The sequence below is a fragment of the Saccostrea cucullata genome, unplaced genomic scaffold (genome assembly GCF_032062105.1).
Source record: "Saccostrea cucullata isolate Sc308-1 unplaced genomic scaffold, CSIRO_AGI_Scuc_v1 ctg2296, whole genome shotgun sequence".
Classification (NCBI taxonomy): domain Eukaryota; kingdom Metazoa; phylum Mollusca; class Bivalvia; order Ostreida; family Ostreidae; genus Saccostrea; species Saccostrea cuccullata.
In genome coordinates this window covers 132,158-154,416 of record NW_026930278.1, presented here as the reverse complement: position 1 = coordinate 154,416, position 22,259 = coordinate 132,158, and the positions used below count along the sequence as shown (strand labels likewise).

Here is a 22,259-nt window from a genome sequence, read left to right as displayed (position 1 = left end):
GTCGATTTCTGCACGGGCTTTTATGAAACAATTTACATAAAAAAAACATTTGTCGAATTCGATAAATTCTGGATCAAGGGTTCCATCTCACAAAAGATCGAGGGACTTCCACATCACTAAACCAGTGGATCAAGTGGTGAGCTTATTAAGACATTCTTAATATTTGTCTCGCATCCCAAGTTTCGTCAAATATATCGAACGACTCGGACATATTTAATTGAGGAAAAATATTCGTACTTTCGAAATACATGTTTATTAGAATGGAATTACAAAAATTATTATCTAATCATTTATTATCATACCATCAAAAATATACGCCTAATTAGAGCAGAAAACGTCAAAAACGAAATGTGCGTTAAAGTGCGTGATTGCAGGGAAACGGTATATGCGTTAAAATGCGTGATTGCGGGGATGGGGGTTAATGGCTGAAATGTATTAAAAATGACATGAAATTTTAAAAATGGACCTTATTATGGTTAAAAACTACTCACTGTAGACTGTCGCCTGAGCTGTTGCTTTGACAGGTAGATATACATTTGAGTAGATTGATTGATTGTATACTGTTTAACGTCCCACTCCATAATATTTCACTGATATGGAGACTTCTCTCGGCACTTAAGCTCTTTGAGCAGGGAGGGATCTTTATCGTGCCACACCTGCTGTGACACGGGGCCTCGGTTTATACGGTCTCATCCGAAGGACCGCCCCATTTAGTGGCCTTCTACGACAAGCAAGGGTGTATTGAGGACCTATTCTAACCTGGATCGCCACGGTGTACTTTTGAGTGGATAATTGTAACATCTGGGCTTGTACAAAATGGTACAAGAAAGGAGTAAAACAAGTAACAAACAACGATTGTAATGAAATAGATAGAGACACAAAGGGTTTGATTTCACTTGTGAATCATGTATCTATCCGTTGAAAAAAACTCATTTTTTTTCGTCATTTGGATCAAAAACATCAAATACATCTTCCCCCTCCATCATTCTTCGAATTTATTATTTTTCTTTTCAGACAATTAGTTTTTACTATATGCTTTCAATCAAATAAGATTTTTTTGCAGCTTAGTTTATATAATGTTTTAATTTCTCCTTGTCAATACTTTTTTGAATTTAAAATGCTTTTAAACAATATCAGAATATTTAATACACGATAGATTTTAAGGTAAGATAGAATGCATGTTGTTTTACGTCCCTCTTGAGAATTTTTCACTCCTATGGAGATGCAACATCTTACTGGTGAAGAGCTGCAAAATTAGTCCTATGCTCTTTTTAGGGCGATTGAGCAGTACGGAATCTTTTTTCGTGCCAGCACCTACTGCGACATGGGACCTCGGTTTTTACGGTCCCATCCGAAGAACCGGTCTTCAAGTCTAACACTGAGATTCAAACCCGCGACGTAAGGATCAACTCCTTACTAAGCGGCTCTATAGCGGACACTCTAATCACTGCACCACACGTGCGACTTTAAGGTAAGAAAATAGGTCCTATACGGTAAGAAAAATAGGTCTCAAATTGGGTAGGATACCGAAACATGCCACCTAAATATGTAAACAAACAAAACAATTTAGTTAACGTCAAAGTTACCCATCCCTTCCACAAATCTGATTATAAAACCGAGATAATAAGCACCAACCCCAGATTTACCTTGTTTGTATTCCCCCGTCAATCAAATAAATCAAGGTCCGTCATTGAGTACTTGAAATTGATTAACATTAAGCTGCTAGTCCCTGTGTATATCTCTTTCACCTTGTTTGACACGCATGGCCAGCATTAAATTAACTTTCAGTCTTTTGATTTTTACCGCTCAATTACCATCGCACTGCAAAAGCCATTTCAATGTAAACAATTTTAGCATCATTATAATTTATATTATAATTATCTGTATTACAAACATGTCATTGAAAAATGAAAATTAGTTCATAGTGTTTCAATAAAATAAATCAATATTGTGTATATTTTTTCGTATGAAAAGTGAATAGGTGACTGAAATCTTGTTTTCACTCGTTAAAAGATTTTTGTTTTGTGACTCGGTGAAAAAATTACGATAAAACTCAAAATAAAGAAGAAAATAAGCTGGAAACACTTTTTGCAATGCATTGGATAGGAAGGTAGAAAACAAAATGTCAGATTAGTAATAACTTTGCCCGAACAAGTATTATAAGGTATTTTCAGGCAAGTATTATAAAGTATTTAGAGTTTCTTTCTTTTCATTTTTTTTTTTTTTTTTTTTTTTTGCTACGTGGAGTTCATCCTCACAACGTCAGGGGTCCTGAGTCAACAGGTTGCCGTTAGACCCCTGACTTATTTCATTCGAAATCTGCGGGTTGACTACAGCGACGTCTTTCGGGGAAATTACAATCTCTCGACCAATCAAATTAAGCCTAACACATTACCTTTCGGTAAGGCAGCCAATATGGCCGATATAGAAGTTGTAAACAGAATTTGTCAGAAATTCAATCTGAAGTCACTTACAGATCAACAAATTTCGGCGATCGATGCCCTGAAGAAAGGAAAAGACACATTTGTTGGGACAAAGACGGGGAGTGGGAAATCTCTGGTCTACGAAAGCTCGCCTATTGTTTTGGGAGAGAATGGTGTTACAACTGTGCTTGCTCCGCTGAACAGTATTATGTCTGAACAAATAGAGAGACTGAACAGGCTTGGATACAGAGCTGTGCAAGTATCGAATGACACTGATAAGCAAGCTGTTATGAACGGATATTTCCAGTTCGTGTTTGGAAGCCCCGAACTTCTCGTTGGTGATGACAAATGGAGAGAAGTTTTGAGAAATCCAATCTTCACATCAAAAAACCAATTGATTGTGGTCGATGAGGCTCACACCGTAATTCAATGGTAATTTAATAAGAATACATCAATCATTTGAATATAGAATAGAATATAGAATTGCATCACCTTGAAATTGCCCCTTTTTAACAATGCATGTTTTAAAACTTCCTCACATGTCAAATGATGTTTCTTTAATTAAATTTAGTTTTCCAGGAAATCGATTATTAATTTATTAAAATTGAAAGTTTGTGTATACTTTTAGGGGGCTAGAGCATCAACAAGAAGGGCCATTTCGAGAGTGGTTTGCTCACATAGGAGAGATGCGATCACTTTGCATTGGGGTACCTATACTGGCGCTCACCGCGACAGCTAGCCCTACACACAGACGCCAAATTATGCAGAAACTGTGTTTTCGTCATCCATCCTGTGTAATTCTAGACAGTCCAGATAGATCAAACATTAAATTGAATGTACTGAAAGTGAAAAATAATGTAGAATTAGAAAATGTATTTCAGTGGTTAACAGCTGCATTAGTTGAGAATGGGCAAGAATTACAGAGGCATCTCATATTTTGTAACTCAATTAAAGACTGTGCTATGATTTATATGCTGTTCTTAAAAATCTGTGGGCCTACAAATCATTTTAACATGTATCACAGTAAAACAACTGATGCCACTAAAGAAAAAATCCGTAAAGACATGAATGAAGCGAATGGTAGAATAAAAGTGTTAATATGTACAAATGCAGCAGGGATGGGAGTGAATTTCCAAAACTTAAATAACATTGTTCATTATGGTCCACCCAGAGACCTTGACAATTTAGTGCAGCAGATGGGCCGTGCCGGCAGGGATGGATCCCCATCAAATGAACTGATTATCTACAAGGCAAATCAATTACAAAAGGTGGATGATGATGTGATTAAGCTTCTTAAAAGTACTAGTACATGTAGGCGAAAAATTCTAAATGAAGCTTACATGAAGAAACACACAAGAGATTGTGATCACCTCTGTTGTGACATCTGTGAATTAATGTGCAAATGTCAAAGTGAAGGTTGTCCGTCAAAGCATTCTGCAAAGGAAACATTTTTGAATTTGAGAGATGAAGATAATGAATTAGACATGAGAAGAGAAATAGGAGGAGAAGAGAAAGCCATTGTTCAACAAAGACTTCAGTCATTGAAGGACAACATATTTGAAGGAACCAAATCTTTCATTCACAGTGACATTGTTTGTGGGTTTTCTGTTCAAGAAATCATAGCAAAGTTACCTTTTTTATTTACTGTAAATGATATACTAGATAAAACAAGTGTTGATTCTTTCTCATTAGCCAGCAAGATAATCCAAATAATTACAGAAATATTCAATGACAATGAAATGTATGCATTAGAGGAGATTGACTCTGATTAATAAATATAAAAAAAACAAAAACATAGTTAATCGGTTATTAGTTATTCATTGTCCTTTTTTATTTGGTTCATTCATGATCATTTTATTTATTTCTATACATTTTCAAAATACTTGGGATTCATTTCACATACATGTAGTCTAATTTATAGAGCTTAGATCATTTAATTCTCTGTTTAATTTCATTTTTGAGCACAATCTGGCTGGATGGATTAAATTATACCATTAAAAAAAATTATGTTATTTTGGGAACTTATTTTAAACAAGGAAAATAATTGTTTTCCAGTGTAATGAAACTGGATAAAAATAATAATCCAGTGCTAAGTCTTTGTTGAGATGCTGGTAATATTGCAAGACTCTGAAAACTCTTTTAATACAATGATTTTTTTTTTCAATAAATAGTGAAGCTACGAAAGGTTAACTAAAATCATCGATATTCACAGGAAGTAATTATAATATATGATCAATTTCACAAATTTTCATTTAAATGTTGAAAGTAGATTTAGATACAGTTTGCTTTAGGTCTAACATAAAAAATATGTTTTTAGGCCATTCAAAGTTTTTCCTATGTTGTCAGTCAAAGGATTTGATTTCAATTTTTTTTTCTTGTAGAAAGACCTTAACTTTAGCAAAATTAAGGTATTTAATGCTTAAGATATACCTAATATGACATACTGTAGACAAATCATTACAGAAAATGGCCAAATTCAAAGAAGTCAACCAGAATAATCGATTTTGGTTCTTTCGATTTTGTTTGTTTTTTCTGATATTGGGTGTCAAAAACCTAGGCGGCCATGCTAATCATAGAAATAACTTGGAATGGCATTACCTGACTGACCCATACTTTAGGAACAAAGTTTATTTTTAAAGAAAATACTTCTATACTTTTTATGTCAATAAAACGTTAATACTAATAAGAGGTACATATGAAGAAAGCCAAAAATACAACTTTCACTTTTGGAAATCTGCTGGTCATTTTGTGTACCGCTATGGCAAGCAAAAATATTAAAACATGGCAATGAAATAGCTTTCAAATATATATAAATTAAAAATGATCAGTATATTTGACCATTGATTTATATGTGTATTTTTGTCAATTTTCTTTAAACAGTAATTCGTAGAATCTTATCTCTCTGTTTTCTTTCCAATTAACAGTAAACACTTTTTCTCCTTCCTTCCCACCTTAATCATGTTAATTGATGAAAAAAAAGAATGAAGTTTAATTGATATTTTAATTATGAACATGACAAATCACACAAAAACACATCAAACTGTTACTGTTCATAACTTGCTCTTTCTTTTTGTTTTGTTATCCATTTGTGAAGTTGAACCACATTAACACGCGAAAAAATGTCCTGAAAACTTTTAAAAGCACTGAATTCCCTCCCAGGAATGTAACTGAAAATGTCATTAGCTTTAAGTTCCATAATGATCAGTTGAAGATCTTTTTTCTTATCCACAGTAGGTTTGGATTGACCTGAGGTTTTCATGCCAAGCTGTTTCTGAACACTGGACTTTATTTCTTCCTGCATTTGCACACACGAGGCAATCTTCTTAGCACTTTCAAAAGTTAGATTTGCACCCTGCTGTCTCATTTTCTTCTTTATAACATGTACGCATATTTCAACGAGATTGTCATTAGGGATATTTTTCCCAGTCCCTCCATGAATATTTGAGGAACAATTCCACTTGTACTCAAATGCCTCACGTGGTGATAGGAGAGAACACTCGTAGGCTAAGAGTCGCCAAAGCCACAGTTTATATTTGGAATGGTTAGCAATATCAGCACACATCATTTCAAACTTTGCATTTCTAAATATACGTATTCCATCACCAAATTTGAAAGCATCCTCTGTGTCCCTAAGTAATAATGCAAGTTTCATAAATAATGAACGCCACAGAGCTATGTGGTCTTGCTTTGATGTTGCTGATTCGGGAGTTTCCTCTTCTGTTGTATGAAACACCCAGTTGTGTTCATTTTGCAGATGTCTCTTGAAGTGACCTTTTTGTCTTGTACTTTCGGTTACAGGTGCAAACATACTGCTTTGATTCATCTTGATACATTTCACTCATCAAAAGCTCCTTGTTGTCCATTTCTGCAGCTTGTGCTGTGACAGTTTGCAAACTATCTGCAAATTAAATTTTTACTGTGCTTTAGGTCACATACATGATATCTCACATTGCCAAACAGAACAAAAATTACTATTACAGCACAACACATTTGACTGAGCCAAATATATTAGGACTCTGACCCCTCCTCCTGAACATGACAAAAGTATCCAACAACTTCATTGTGAATAAGTATAATCTGAATTATGAATTATGGCTTTAATCTGACAATTAAATGTAGGTATTATATGATGCAGATGTAAAAGTCATATTACATTTATAGATAGACAGATGCAGATAGAATGTGAGCCCAAATCAGTCATCTACTAAATACCTTCTTCAATGTAGACAAAAGTGTTCAAGATCTGGAAACAAAGCTCTTTTATCCAATCATACTGGTCTTCTTTACTTTGAAGATGTAATAATTCTGGAAGAATGGTCCTTTTAGGTTTTTCATCAAGGCTCTTGATGTCCAACACCTCCATACAGGCTGTGAGAAGAAAGGCATCTAAACAGTCCCTGATGAATGTCATGTGAGACCTGTTGGAGTAAAAATGTGATTCTGAGTATCATTTTAGTAATCATCTTTGAGCTATATTTAATTCATATAGAACATGTAGGTTACTCTGTCTACAGATCTGTGTATTAAAGTGTAGAAATATTTTAATAGACCAATGATGATCCATCCATATTTTTCAGACCACTGACCTACAATTGTGAAGCATATACTACTCTCCCAGAACTCCCAATAAACTACTTACTATAATATAAAAGAGATTTACCTAAAATTCTCAGTGACACCATCTGGTCCACTAACGTCTCGTCTCTGCAGGACATTGCGCAATTGAAACAAAGTCCCTTGATCTGCAGCGGATGAAGGCTTGTAGAATTGCTGATAAATGGTCTGAATATAGAATTTTAGAGATCCTTAACATTTGTTAATTATGTTAAATACTGATATATCAATTTGCAAATAATGTCAAAAATGTAAATAACAAAATTTAAATTCAAATTACTATTAAATTAAACTCTGGTTTATATTATTAAATTTATTTTTTTTTAATTTTGGCTTTTACTGTGATTTGGTATTTATTAATAGTCGTGAAATCCAAATCAAAAGACAAATAACTGCATAATAAAATTAGTAAAACTACAATCAACTGCATGCTTAATTAGTAAAAATGTAATCAAATGCATGATTACATTTATAGAAATATAATCAACATTTCATATGAAAATGGAAAAGGGGGGGGGGAATGAAAGAATAAGAGGACCTTCACCAATGTCTGAAAAACATTGCAGTAACAAAACTACTAAAACTTACTAAAATAAAGCATCCGATATGAAATTCAATATAGAAAATGCAAACATCAATAACATCTTGAACAGGGAATAATTGTTTTACTGGATACCAAGAGTAAATTCATGATCCGATGGAGACCCTCTGGCCTATGAACAATTCCTGTAAGGCGACTAAAATCACTTTCATTGTTTATCATAGCCAGCTGGCTAGAGTATGCCCGTTCATTGGTGAGGACATCCCCACCAAATACAATTTTCTCTACAATATCTTCACCAGAATGTGGGACATAATGTTTATGCACATGTTCGAGAATTGAAATCATGTCATCAGACTTATTTTCACTTTTATCGAGTAGGTCTACAATGTTATACACTGATTTTTCAGACAGCTCTTTCAAATACGGATGATCAATATATTTGGGGACACATTGTGCAAATGGCTGCAGACAGTCAATGTTCTTAGTAACAACTAATGCAATATGATAGATCATATTGATGTGGAAACTTTCACAGTCTTCCCTGCTAGGTAAAAACTCACTATTAGGTACCTTCAAAATATCTGCTTTAGGCTTATCACTAGGTAAATCATCTGCCAACACTCTTCTTTGAACTGCCACATTAAGAAACCAATGGAGGCTTTTCCTCTGTTTATCTTTAGTCATGTTTGTTGGTGATATAGTGTGGTCTAAGTTGTCTCCAATGATTTCAAACCTTGGTATAGTGGGTGACATCTGATCAGCATTTCTTGTTATAAAGTCTTTCAAAATCATGCTACTTCTATCATGCTTGGCAATTACATTGACCGGTTCTTCTAACTGAAAATGCTTCAGTGGTCTTGAGGGTAAACTTGGAAACTCTATACTGCCAAGTTTGGTGTTCAAAGTCAGTGATTTCACCTCTGTGGTTGGATTACGTAATACATGTACCTGCGCTGACTCGGGTAAAGTGTTTTGGCCGTAGACATCGATAAACATTTTCTTTCTCATCTCATAATCATTGCTTGATATTGTCAAGCAAGAATGCTCAGATGGGCTCGTAAAGGACTGATTTGTTTGGGATGTCTTAAAGGAATTGACCAAATCAAAATACTGAATATCAGATGTACCTGATTCTGTTTTTTCCGCCGGCTCTGGTTCATACTCCAAAATGGATTTTTCTGCACTCTTGCTTAATGATATGCAATGCTTCAAAACAGTCTGATCAATCTGTTTCTGGAAAATATCATTTAGCTTCTCTTTATTTATTTGGACAAGTTTTCCTCTCTTAATTGAGACTGACTGTGGCCCAATGGACAATCCCATTTCCGAAAGAGTTTGAATAGTCTGAAATTAGAGAGAGACTTACTTTCAAGGGAAAATTTTATATTCAATTCACTTGAAATATTTTTTTTTAAATCAACTTTCATCACATATAGATGCTTGGTGTAGTATTTCTCTAATTTGCATGACTGTTTTAATGTATTTTTAATCGGGTAAAAAAAAATACCTCATCTGTTGCACCTCCATGATCTAGAATCTGCCCAATGATGTGATGTAGTTGTGACATGTGCTTATTTCTGTTCCAAAGCAAAACTGATGCAGCAACAGATAATCGGCAATCATTTTTCTTCTTGGTAACTGTTTGAAGTACATCATACAGCATTGGTGCTTTCTCTTTCAGCTCTTCACATACACTCTTAAACTTAAAGTGAACTTCATCGTTACTACGCAAAACTGAGGGGTGCGATATTTTGCATAAATCTTGGCATTGAGTGTTCAGTTCAGACAGCATCAACTTAATCATTTCTGTCTTAAGAACCTCTATTTTGTAAATTTTTTGGAGATGATCTCTGCTTTATTGCCTCTTACCAGGGATTTTAATACTGCCACCCAAGGACTGTCTTTAATAAAGCATGTCCTTACTTTTGAATCATTTTTTCCTCTAAAATGCACCTACAAAAAATAATAAAATTAACTGTTGCATTTTTTTCATGTACCATGCTTACATTAAATCTTACTGCTAATCTAAACATGTGTAACAGGAGAAAAATGTAACAGATCAGACCAGGATTTGAACCCTGAATCTCCAGTCAGATACTCTACCGAGCTATCTGGCCAATGGCCATGGAACCTGTCTGCCACAAGTTACAAAAATTAAAAAGAATGAAAAAGATATATGTACAATATCAAGATGCACATTGTGTGATAAATTTGTCTTAAAACTGTATATACATATGTTTCTTGGGAATATTTTATTCTTTATTCATAAGACCAAACCATCAATTGAAAAATTTAAAAATGTTTACATTGAAGGGAAATATTTTTATTTCCTATTTGTACAAAAATAGAATATGTACCTTTACTTTGCTTGGTGTCAGCTGATCGTCTGCTAGTCTTTTCCTGACTGTTTTTTTAATATTTTGCTGTGGATCTCGAAAGACTTTCTTATTTTTGCGTGGTGTGGGAGTCCTTAAGATGACACGTTTTGTTAACTTCCTTGGAGTTTGGATGGAACTAGAGGCACCGCCAAAATTGACCGAGGGGACTTTCTTTGCTGGAGACAATAAAACATTCCGACTTGGTCTAAGTTCATTGATAATGTCACATTTTTCTCTTTTAAGTGCTGATAATTTGTTTTCTAATTCATATTCAATCTTGCATAGCTTATTCAGTTTGTTAAAACACCTGTAGCAAGTGTATTGGGGCGATGAATGCTTTCCCTGTTCGGGTACAAAACCTAATACCTCATTTAACTGTTTCTTCACAAAAAACGTGTCACTGTAAATATTTCTTCTGTTCTTTTTCGGTAATTTTTCCAAACACAAAATACAATCATCCATGCTTGTGCGCCATATTTGTTTACGTCTTATGTAACGGGCAATTTGATTGGTGCTTCTCAATGAGAGAAGCAAACCCGCAGATTTCGAATGAAATAAGTCAGGGGTCCAACGGCAACCTGTTGACTCAGGACCCCTGACGTTGTGAAGATGCGTGGAGTTGTTCCTCCGATCAAAGTCACAGGTGTAAGCTTGTTGACTTTTTGAAAGTAACTTGTTTTGCTTATTTATAAAAATTTAACAAAATAATTTAATTATAGGTATAAAAATGTAAATTACAGTTTTATATAACTGATTTTCTTACTGATTTTGCCACTGATAGGTAGGTTGACGTCGTTACAGTGTGTTTTTGACGTTATGATAAACTGAAGCTCTTAAAGAAAAGGGTAATAAAATTAAGAATAAAGAAAAAGTAATAAACATATGCACTTTGAATTTAAAACATACAAATTTGAGAATATCTCCATTATTTTTATTTTGTTTTCATATAATTTCTTGTGCCTCATATTTTGTAGTACTCTATAAAAGCAGGAAATTTCGTTAATTTTTGGGTATTGAGATGCCCTCTCTAATAACAAGACGGTAGAATTTTTTGTTTCGTACATTGTATAATACTGTATTTCTCATTAAGTATTATAGTTTGAACAAAAAGAATATTTTAGTATTTGTATAATATGCATTAAATTGCTAAAAATTGGCATTTTCCTATATAATCCTATAGAAAATGAACCTGCATTTTGAGACGTAATAAAGAGTTTTGGTATTGTAGTTTTCCCACAATAAAACACCAGTCGGTTCCCTTAAGTTGTTTAATTATTATAATTTAAATTCACTTAACATACGCACACAATATATGTTATTTTAACTTTACGAAACTGGACCAGGAAAGCTGAAACATATGTGGAAGCATTCTTGAGTAGTGTACATATTGAATTGTTCAAATCATGACCCGATTTTTCACACTTGGATACAGACTGTACATTCGCAAAAAATTGGACTTCGAGACTTTTTATGCAAACAGCTGTATACAGAATGTGCATTTGCTAAAAATAGGACCACGCGACTTTTGTACAAACAGTGAGTAACTGTTGATATAAGTGTGAAAGGGAATTTTACAGTTATTAATTTTATAAATCACTAAAGATATTTCCTTTATTTACGATGTCGAGATGTACTAATATTATGATGAAGCAGGCCAACAAGCTGTAGAGGGTCTTCACACGGTCTTCACGACCGCCAATGCCTCGGGTTGCTATGCATGCAAAATTAGATTTCTAACTTTATCTTGAGAAAACCGTACGGTTCAAAATCTCGGCCTTAAGGTTTAAGGGAAATTTATTTACATGCATTTATGTATTATTATATATACATCACACACGCAAGATGTAAAAATATTCTGTTGATAAACGAGTTATTCAAGTTAATATGCGAGATAATTAATGTAAATATGCGACTTTTATATGTCATAGCAAAAAATATGCAAGATGTGCATGGCGACATGCAACTTATTATCTTACATGTTACATGTACATATATTACAGATTTTTTTTAACCATTGCTGGGTGCCAGTTCTGAACTCTACAAATTGAGATAAGGATTTTACTCACTTTCCCAAGCTTGTAGGAAACCATTTATCTGACACATCCAAATTGCCCCCCACCCCATCCCCTAAAGAGAATGAAACGTCCTGATCTCTTTAGGAGTACCGACACTAATTGATTAATCATTCTGATATGTTTAATTTATAAGCACACATTCAAGTACACATTCAAGTTTTCCATTAAATCTCAGCACCTATTTAATAAATACATGTAATGAAATTTTACATGTTTAGGACATACTTATAGCCATATTAAAATAAGGATGTAACGACTAAGTGTATAGAAAAGTGTTTGGATTCTAAAATAATTTCTTGCAGTGTAATCCAAGCTAGTACGAAGCCATGCATCTGACACCTTCACACGTGCTTTCATTACTATCTTGTATATTAAAGGGGACTGGACACAGTTTCAACTGATTTTTTTGAAAACCAATTTTAATGTTTACAATTCCTACCCAAGGCATCATCAATTGATATGCAAAAAGTGAACATCATTTGTTTATCATCAGACAAAATACAGAACTTAAAGTTCTTCATAATGTTAACAAGGCTCGTCCTTTGTTTTTTTTTTTTTTTACACATAGAAAATATCATATTTCTAACAAAATGAAGTTCAGCAAATCAATATACATGTATTAACTGTCGAATCGTATTAAGAATTAACTTATACTGAAATTATCTTCTTTGAATGAACATATATTAGTATATAAACCCGTGTAAACAAAAACATGACACAAGCTTTGTTTACATAACAAAGACTTGGAGCTCTAAATCTGTCTTGTATGGTGGCATATATATGCCATCTACATATTATTTTGTAAACATAAGATATAACGTCAAGTAAAGATAACTATCGTATCAAGTCATTAACTTTCTGGTTTGTCGTCAAATACAAACTTTTTTTTGTACAGTCAAGATTTGCGATAGCTATCTCTACAAAACGAGATAATTTATATTGTATCGCGATTAAAAGTTATAATTCATCATGTCAAGATAGCTATTGCAACGAAACGTGATAGCTTATCTTGATTTGGCAAAAAATAAAGTCGGTGTTTGTCGACAAACCAGAAAGTTATCATCACTTGACGAGATAGTTACATGTATCTTGAATTGACATGATATGCTATGTTAACAAAAAATTAAGTGGATGGCATAAATATGCCACCATAGTCTTGTATCTAGACAACTGTCGTTCAAATTTACCCTCGATTCAGATGAGCTTAAACTGATTAATTAAATGCATTAATATACAGAAGAGGGATAAAAATCAGTATCAAATTAATCATCAGTATTCAGCATTGCATTGATAAAAAAAACCCAGCATTACCAGGATGAATATTAGTCAGAAAAGGATAAAACCAGCATTGACCTACTTACATGTAATTAATATTTCTTTAGTATTCCACAAGCATAAGTTTGATTCAGTAAAAACATGAAAACAGAGAAAGCAAATTAGTTAAAATATTCAATTCATTATTACATACATGTAGTGAGATATCATAACCAATAATTATAATAGGCACTCTCATTTCTTTAAACGTCAATGCTGAAATTCATGATTTACTCTTGGTAACATGATGTTTCTTTCCGTGGAATTGACCTAATTTTAAAACAGCATCAGGATAAGAATATTTGGACATTTGCGGATAAGTGACAAGCGCTATATTATAGCTCAATTCGCAGAGAAGAAAGGTTAAACCTGTGCATTCTTTAATTAATTAAATAAGAACAAGCAGCTGACTATTAAGTATAAAAGAAATCTAGATTTTTTTTTTCAATTAAATTTTTCAAAGTCGAAGGATCACATTTGGATGTCTTCAGATACCACATTATAATATACGAGGGTTGTCCCAAAATTCCGTAGACTGAACTCATATCTTTTAAGGAAATGAACGTATCTTTATAAAATTTATAGGGTGTATAAAACATGTTCTTGGTAGATAAATTACGAAGTTTTATCATGTTAACTTGAAAAATTGTCGAATAATAACACTTAAAGTGATATAGTTCTCTGACACCCGGAGCAATCTGCAACGTCAAAAAATACAAATGCCGATGGTTCAAATTTTTGGAAAAAATATTTCAATTCCCAGAATCAAATTCTTAAATTAAATGAACAGTTATGGTTATAAAATGTAAAATATATTAATAACTATTATATGATAAAACATTAAAATATGTAAACAAAGTATATGCATTTAAACGTATTAAATAATAATAATTCTAAAACGGTATATTTCTACGGGTTTATCGTCTGTTTTCTCTAATTGACTTGCACAATGGAACTCTTGACCATTTCTCTGTCCTGTCATTTATTTTAGTTACTGTTATTCACATATGCATGGAGAAACCGTTTTAGTTATTTTAAATACTAAGGACGAGAAAAAGTTTCCTAATATACCAATGTATAAAAATATACATTTTTGACTATTACATTTCTGTAAGAGTAAATTCAGGATTATAACACTTGATCATAGTCCAGTGCGCCGCCTGGGCCAACGCAGCCGCCATTTTTCAAAAATTCGGATTTCAACCCCATGGATATAAAACTTTATAAAATTCATATTTATCAAAGCATAAACACGAAAATTTGAGAAAATATAGTTAATTAAACAATATTAAGAATTTTCAGTTCCATTAAAAAAATATGACGTATTAATTACTTTTCCTTAGGATTTCATACATGATATATCAAATTTTAAATGCAACTTTTGGGTATTGCGCCGCCTTCCTACACCAGACAATTGAATATGTCTTTTATATTGGAATATTTTGTATAGTTACTCCATATTTGTCCGTAAATTTATTAGATACTGTTTGTTTAATCTATATAAGAAGTTTTATTAATGTATGACATAAGGTTCCTACAAAACAACGCTTGTCTACGGAATTTTGGGACAACCCTCATATGTATTTATATGTATGATTGTATGAATTAAGTTTTATTTTTCCAATGAATCATTCGAATGCTGGATACATTGCATATTGAAATAATTCTGATGATTTTTTGGTATGACTCGATCGATTTGTTGCTATGTAAAAATTGTCACAATAGTATTTTTGTACCTCAATAGAACACATTACAGTGTTTCCGGAAACGGTAGGTTTTTACTATCATATTGATGTCCAGGAAATTTAGAGCAGATGTTAAAGATCGGTACCCTGTTGTATACAACTACCTGGAAAATATTTGAGATTCCAACTATGGCCCCTACTGTATATGCTGTATAGGACAGTTCTTACCTCCTACATGTACCAGTATTTTTCTTTCATGATACAAAAGAGCTACAATATATGTGTAAGAGGTTCAGAAGTGTTTCTCCTTACAAGACCTGAGAGTTATTTCAATTTAGGGAATAGATATAGAAGACGGTATTTCTTGTAACATTTTAGTCATATAAAAAAAGAAAGGTGTTTTTATTTGGATTTGGTATGCAGGATTTATTCTTAACAAAACAAAAGTACCATGAACAATGTCCAAGAAATAGGATTCCGTTTCTTCTCTAGTTACGTTATGAAAAAAAAATTTTTGCGGGGTGCTAATTTTGGCTTATTTTGGTGTGTTGATGATAGCCTTTAATATTTTTTATCGCTCAATATTCAGAACACTTCATCTGCTAGGGTAAAGGAAAACGAATATATAGCTGTTTTGTAAACACGTTTATCTTAAAAAAAGATATGTCAAAATCCTCTCAAAATTTGTTGTAGTAAAGTCATCTGACTCCGATAACAGTTAAAAATTGCTAAAATTGCATTAAAAAATCTAACAAGCATTCTGGGAGAATAGCATTAGCAATATGTGACCCCTACCGGAATCCCCAATTTTCTTGAGGATGTCATTTAATAATATTCTGTATAAAAAGTGCCCCCAAAAAGTGTATATTTCGGTAATTACTTGTTTATTTAAACAACAAAATGCTTTCATTTTTTGTTATTACTGGAATTAACGGCAGCAGCTGTTGCAGAAAAAATACATAACCCGAGTAAGTGGGTTACGTAAATTTTTTCTACAATAGATAAGACCGTTAATTCCAGTGATAACGAACAAAGAAAGGCATTTTATTGTTTATATTTATATCTGTTTCAATAATCATTTAAAGTAGGATTAAAAGATTAATAATTGTATTTATGATGCAACATCTTTATACGTTTCATTGATGGAACAGCCACTGATCAAGAAATCTATACAGACTAATGTAGTTCATGCAGTAATTAACGCAATGGGATTTCCAAAGAAATAAAGGAGAAAATATTCAGTGAATGTAAATATAAATAAAATATAAGAGAATTGTTTTCGAATGCCATTAGATATATACATGTATATGTCTGCTAGTCCCTAAACATATAGAAGTTCACTCCCAAGCAAATGTCCATTTGCACAAAATTAAAAAGTAAAGCATCAGTGAATGCTGTTACAGAATTGGAACTGTGCACTGCATATATACATGTACATGACATGTTTTTATAAATTATATTTGCTTTCAAAGTATAATTATTTCGTTCTGTTCACTGCCTTATCAACATGCACAATGATTACATTACTTCATATAATTATAATTTTTTTGTAGAAACTTCTTACTTCAAAGACTGGATATCAGCGATGAATGACTGTAAAACATACGAGAATTCAACTTATCTATTTAAGAATCTACAACTCAATAATATAACTACTGATTGTGAAAATCTTCACAAAGTCCCCGGCTCCCCTACCGCACAAAATTGGATAGGCGTTGCTCGTCAAGTTTATATAACCGAGGATCGTGGTAAGATTTTTCAACATTTTGGATATCGGTATCTTTTTTTTAAATGGAATGTCTTAGTCTAAAGAAATACACGCGCTTACTCTCGATTCCCGCCTACATTTTGGAACCGTTTAATTCAGTTAAAATTAAAATTTGGCCATAAAATCTTTGTTAAATACAAAGAACAGTTCAATGGTAATTGATGCAGTGTCTTAATACCAGCGCTAAACAGTAAATTATCCATGATTCCAGCTCTTGAAAAAAGGGGGGTTGACGATATTTTCCATTGTACTCGGAGTTTCAAGCATGACCATATATTGAAATAGTCTTGGATATGATTAATTGTTCATTATATATTTTCTTATGATTTAAGCAAATAAATAAACATAAATATATAAATAAAATATATTGTTTCAGATGAAAATCTCTTTGAAATTGGTAAAAATTATAGCATTTTTATCGTTTTTGTTTAAAAACATGTTTCCCCCCGTGTCACATAAAAGTCTTTGGTATGAATTTGTGAAATAACATTCCATATAACCTGTCGAAAGGAATTTTTTTTGACACGGGGGATGGGGGGGGGGTTAAAAACATTTTCCGTTTCCGTGATTTCTATAGCGAAAACACATCAAGTTTTACCTATATTTTACAGTTATCTCTCTTTGTTTTCTTAAATAAGTAATGTTTTATGAAAATCCATATAATTATCTATTAAAAATATCAAATATTCATTGAATATGTTAACTTTTGAAAATTGACTTGGAGGTAGGCGGGTGAACAATACTATCATTCACAGTTCTTTGTCTGTGTACAGGTACACTTTCTTGTGAAAAAAATGCTCGGATTTGTTCTTCATGAGATAAACATGTAAGCTATAAAATTAATTTTTCGAAGGTGAGTTCACGCGATATCAACATAGGATTATTTTTTGTGTGACCTAACAAATTTTTTTTTTAACTTTTGAATTTTGATATCTTTTAAAAGAAAAAAGACTTTAGGGGATATAATTTGACAAAAGTTGAAACAATTCATGGACAATTATTTCTCAAAAGGAGAACGAATATTTTTTTTCTCGATTAGAATCGGACTAAGCGGCTTTAAATTTGTTTCTCGTAAAATAATTCGCTCACTTTGAAACAAGTCTTAATGCCACAAACAATGCGGTCACAGAAAAACAACTCCTTCCATTGGCAAAAGCTACAATGTGCTGCTTAGAACTAAAGGCTGTGAATCAGACATATAACTGTGATTTTCGACCATTTGTTTATTCCTAGAATCAACTTTAAACGTCTCTAAAATAACCTTTAATGTGCTGTTTTCTTTGGCATTTGTGAATGTTAAGTTGTATTTTTCCCCCAGATTTTCTTAATTTTTTTCTTTTTGTTTCTGCATTTCATTTTTTGTTCTATATTTTTTCTCACTTCTACTTTTGTACGTTGATATTTACAACAAAGCAAAACATGTTTGCTGTAGTAAAAAATATTGAAATCAATGCTTTATCTTTTTCAGGCTATGAGATTAATGACACATTAATATCCTGCCAGTCTTGTAGAGGAAAGCAATGCAACTTCTCTGACTGCAATGGAAATTTTTTCTTTCAGTGTGTCCCGCATGTACGAGTTTTGTTCTGTTTTATTTTATTATTCTCTAAACATTTGTAAACTTTTCTTTGACCTGACCAAAAATAAGCACTTTTTTTCATTTTTAAACGTATTTAAGTTGATGAAAATTCTCATCTATTACATTTAGAAGCTATGGAAATCATTTAATGGTCCATGGAGAAAATGCTTTTAAGAGAAGAGTTCTAGGGTTTTCCGGAAAGTACTTGGACTACTGTCACAGATTTTTAAATAAACATCATATCGTATTCAAATTTTGTATTCAATGTCTCATTAATGAATTTAAATGCAATGTACATGTATAGAGTGGTTATTAGATAATGTTAATTTAAAAAAAAAAAACCTATTTACATTTAAATTGATGAAAATCGGATCGCACAGTCGGTAAAATTTTCATGTAATAACATGCAATGCACCAAATGATGTCTGCATTCATTTGCTCAATCTGTAAACTGCGCACAAATGAAAAATAAATTCTGAATACTTGATATTGCGATTACTTATCTAAGCGGAAGTCTTTGGGATGGAGGTAGGAAACGTCCATTGGCAGGGGACAAATGTGCTATTGAATACAATGCAAGACAGATCATTGCAGAATGCACAAGGACAGACAAGTGAAAAAAATCCTGGCGGAATACCTTGCTCTACAATCGCTAAACCAGCCTAATTAATTTTTCGAAGAGCTTATCCTAAAATATTATATTAAATTTAATAACGATATTTTGAAATAGTAAGTGGGCTCTTCTCAATAAATTTTCATTGAAAATCGTTGCATTTAAACGCTGATATTATATAATATATTATATAAATGTATATTTAATATATAATATAAATATTATAATAATATCATATAATAATAAATAAATATAAACTTTCCCTATTTGACAATTTACTCTTTGGAGTTCATTTCTTGGCAATACATTGTACACTTTCGGCATAAAATTGTTCAAATTGTTCAAATCATTCGATTGTTACTACTGCAAACAACGTCATATGCTTCAGTAATCTTGCAAAAGAGCGATAGTATTAGATAACTGCAAGGTACTCTCGATATTTCGACCCAATTTTAAATTAATAAATGATTTTTTTTACCTTTGACAATAAAAAAACAACCACAATGTTTTATGATTCTTTTCAGGATGATAATATTTAAAACCAAATTTCCAAAATAAAAAAGAAATGATTAAAGACGGTTTTTTTTATGATGCATAATTTAATTTAGATAAAAAGTCAGAGGCAACAACAAAAAAAAATTATGGAATTTTTTTTAAAAAACTGTATATCTTTATATGTATAATGTACGATCTTACTACCAACCTACTCAAATGTTTTTTAGGATTATGATATTTCAACGCCAAGAAATTCGAACACAACTCTAAATCCTACCACAACCATTGGTGTATCGACTGTATTTCAAGAGTCACTTTCCATCTCAAGTGAACATGTTACAAATACAAAGCAAGACTCATCCACAGAAAATTCAAACTGGACAGTTTCTCAGACAATATCAAGTTTTTATTCAACAGAATCTATTACAAATGGCGTTTTGAAATCTGAAGGTAAAGAACTTTTTTTTTACAAAAAGAAAAAAAGCTATGTTATTATGGGCTTATTTAAGAAAAAAATGTTTGTAAGGATTCACTTTATACGGTCTTGCTAAATGTAGAACAAAACATGAATATCCAAGGAATCTCCTAAGTTCAACAAGCTACAACATTATTTTGACAATTTAAATCGATGTAAGCCATTGATTTTTTTATAATACAGATTGGGATAAAGTATACCATAGAGACTGACACATCTGTTTCATACTTGGATATTTTATTTGAAAAAGACATTAATGGTAATCTAATATTCAAGCTCTATGATAAACGCGATAATTTAAACTTTTCTATCGTCAACTTTCCTTGAAGCATTATACTTTCATCACCTGCATACCGAATTTTATATTTCAGTTGATTTGATAAGTAAGAGCATGCTCTTCGTATGAACAACTTCTAGAACGAGGTAAATTGTTGACAAACAAGTTGATGAAACAAGAATATCAGCAGTCTCGTTTAAAGCAATCATTTTGCAAGTTCTATGGCCGATACGATGACCTTGTCAATAAATACAGTTTATCATTTAGTCAAATGCTGACTGACGTTTTTCATACTAATTATTAATAACTGTTAGTGCATTATTGATTCTCAGTACACTGAATTTACGTAGGATTTCTGGGTTATGTCCCGATCATGAAAAGAAGCACACGGGGGGGGGGGGGCTGCTGGCAGAGGATGCTCACTCCTCCAGGGCACCTGATCTAACCTCTGATGTTTTTGAGGTCCGTGTTTGCCTCTTGTGTTGTTCTATGGACTTTTGATCTTGAAAACTGTTCGTTATATCCACATTTCATCAAAAACCTGAAAGAATTTTAAATATAGATCAGTATTTTTGTAATTCCTTACTTTTTGCGAGACCCAATCCTAAGGTAAAAATAAATGGTTTATTTAAGCAATCTAGAATTCATCATCGGAAAATGATAAGGATGACCAAATGTCCATGTTTGTAATTCTGCCAAGGTAGAAGAGTGAAATTGGCTCAATTATCCAGATGCCGTTTCTCCCAAAACTTGTTTATTATCATTTGAGACTTGACAAAGGAACTCTATTTATATATGTAAATCATTACATAATGAATGTTAGTTAAATAGAAAAAAATGGTTTGTGAAACTCTATAATTCCTGCCCACACCGGATTTGAAAGTTTAATGATATTATGAGGAGTTTCGTTACGATTCCCTTAATGATATTAAGTAGCTAGTTTTTTTACGTTAAATGATACTGGTATATTACGGTTATATGTACAGTGTACATGTATATATAGCAAGTCTGGAACAAATAATGAATTTTTTCTAAGACTGACTTTTATTTTACTGTATCAGTGATGAAAAAAATTACAATAATAATTTATTCCTTTCGAAGGAAAAATCACGGTGTAAAAAAAACATGTAAATAAATTTCATTTAACTAATAACATTAATCAGTAAAGTCTATTGATAAAAGAGTTGATAAATAATAAATATCTTAATCATAGGTAATAAAAAAAAGAAAAACGTATTACAATTATGAATAAAAATGTAAGCAATTTATATGTATGCAACATTCTAAGCTATCTGTTTTGAATCACAGTTAAGGTAAGTCACTCCTGAAATTTGTTATATCAAGGATTTTTTGACAAGTATATTTTAGATAAGTACTAATAAAGTGTAACTCAAAATCGCAAAGAAAATATGGGGTCAGTGTGCATCCTACTGATCTACGGTACATTTAAGTTGACCTTTTTGCACTTAAATTTCATCTCTTTGGTTAATTACTTTAACACTTATTATATTTGCTTAGATGTAAGCATGGCAATAAATATAATCTTATTTTACGTAAAATAGTTTGAATAATATTTATCATTAAACATATCTTGCAAATCAATGCGCGTAAATTATTGTGTGACCTTTTTGCACTAAGAAAATAACATATTTGGGGTATTAAAAAACTTAATAGGCAATAAAAAATTTTCTTATATCAAACTTTTTACGACTTGAGTGCTGATCAGTCACAAGTATCAAGTAGTTTAAAATAATGAAAGAAAAAGGTGGGGTCAGTGATGTTAATTTTGAAATATTTGTCAAAATATGTGATTTTCGGGCAAAAAATGGTGTAAATTTGACCTTGACTTCTTTCATATATTTTCATTTTTTTGGAAAAGTTTGTTGAGGGAAGGTGTAAAACTTAGTCTAAAAATATAAATTAAGACCTATATTAAAAATTTTGAGCAATATCAGAACGGAAAATATTCTCCGAGTAAAAGTATGTGAGGCTAAATTTCCATTACATCAAATTTTACAA

General features: G+C 32.1%; 2 protein-coding genes across 2 annotated transcripts; one reads left to right on the top strand and one right to left on the bottom strand.

Annotated features, from left to right (window-relative positions):
• The first annotated feature begins 2,415 nt into the window (after positions 1–2,415).
• Positions 2,416–4,195, top strand: LOC134283551 (uncharacterized). Its single transcript, XM_062766066.1, has 2 exons — positions 2,416–2,855; positions 3,052–4,195. Exons 1-2 carry the CDS (start codon positions 2,416–2,418, stop codon positions 4,193–4,195), a joined length of 1,584 nt encoding a protein of 527 aa, XP_062622050.1.
• A 1,271-nt stretch (positions 4,196–5,466) lies between these two features.
• LOC134283550 (uncharacterized) lies at positions 5,467–10,434 on the bottom strand. Its single transcript, XM_062766065.1, has 8 exons — positions 9,939–10,434; positions 9,451–9,534; positions 9,089–9,283; positions 7,714–8,925; positions 7,084–7,205; positions 6,636–6,841; positions 6,234–6,321; positions 5,467–6,052 (listed from the first exon to the last, which is right to left on the bottom strand). The coding sequence occupies exons 1-8, from the start codon at positions 10,419–10,421 to the stop codon at positions 5,467–5,469; spliced, it is 2,976 nt and encodes a 991-aa protein (XP_062622049.1). The 5' UTR covers positions 10,422–10,434.
• Positions 10,435–22,259: the final 11,825 nt, after the last annotated feature.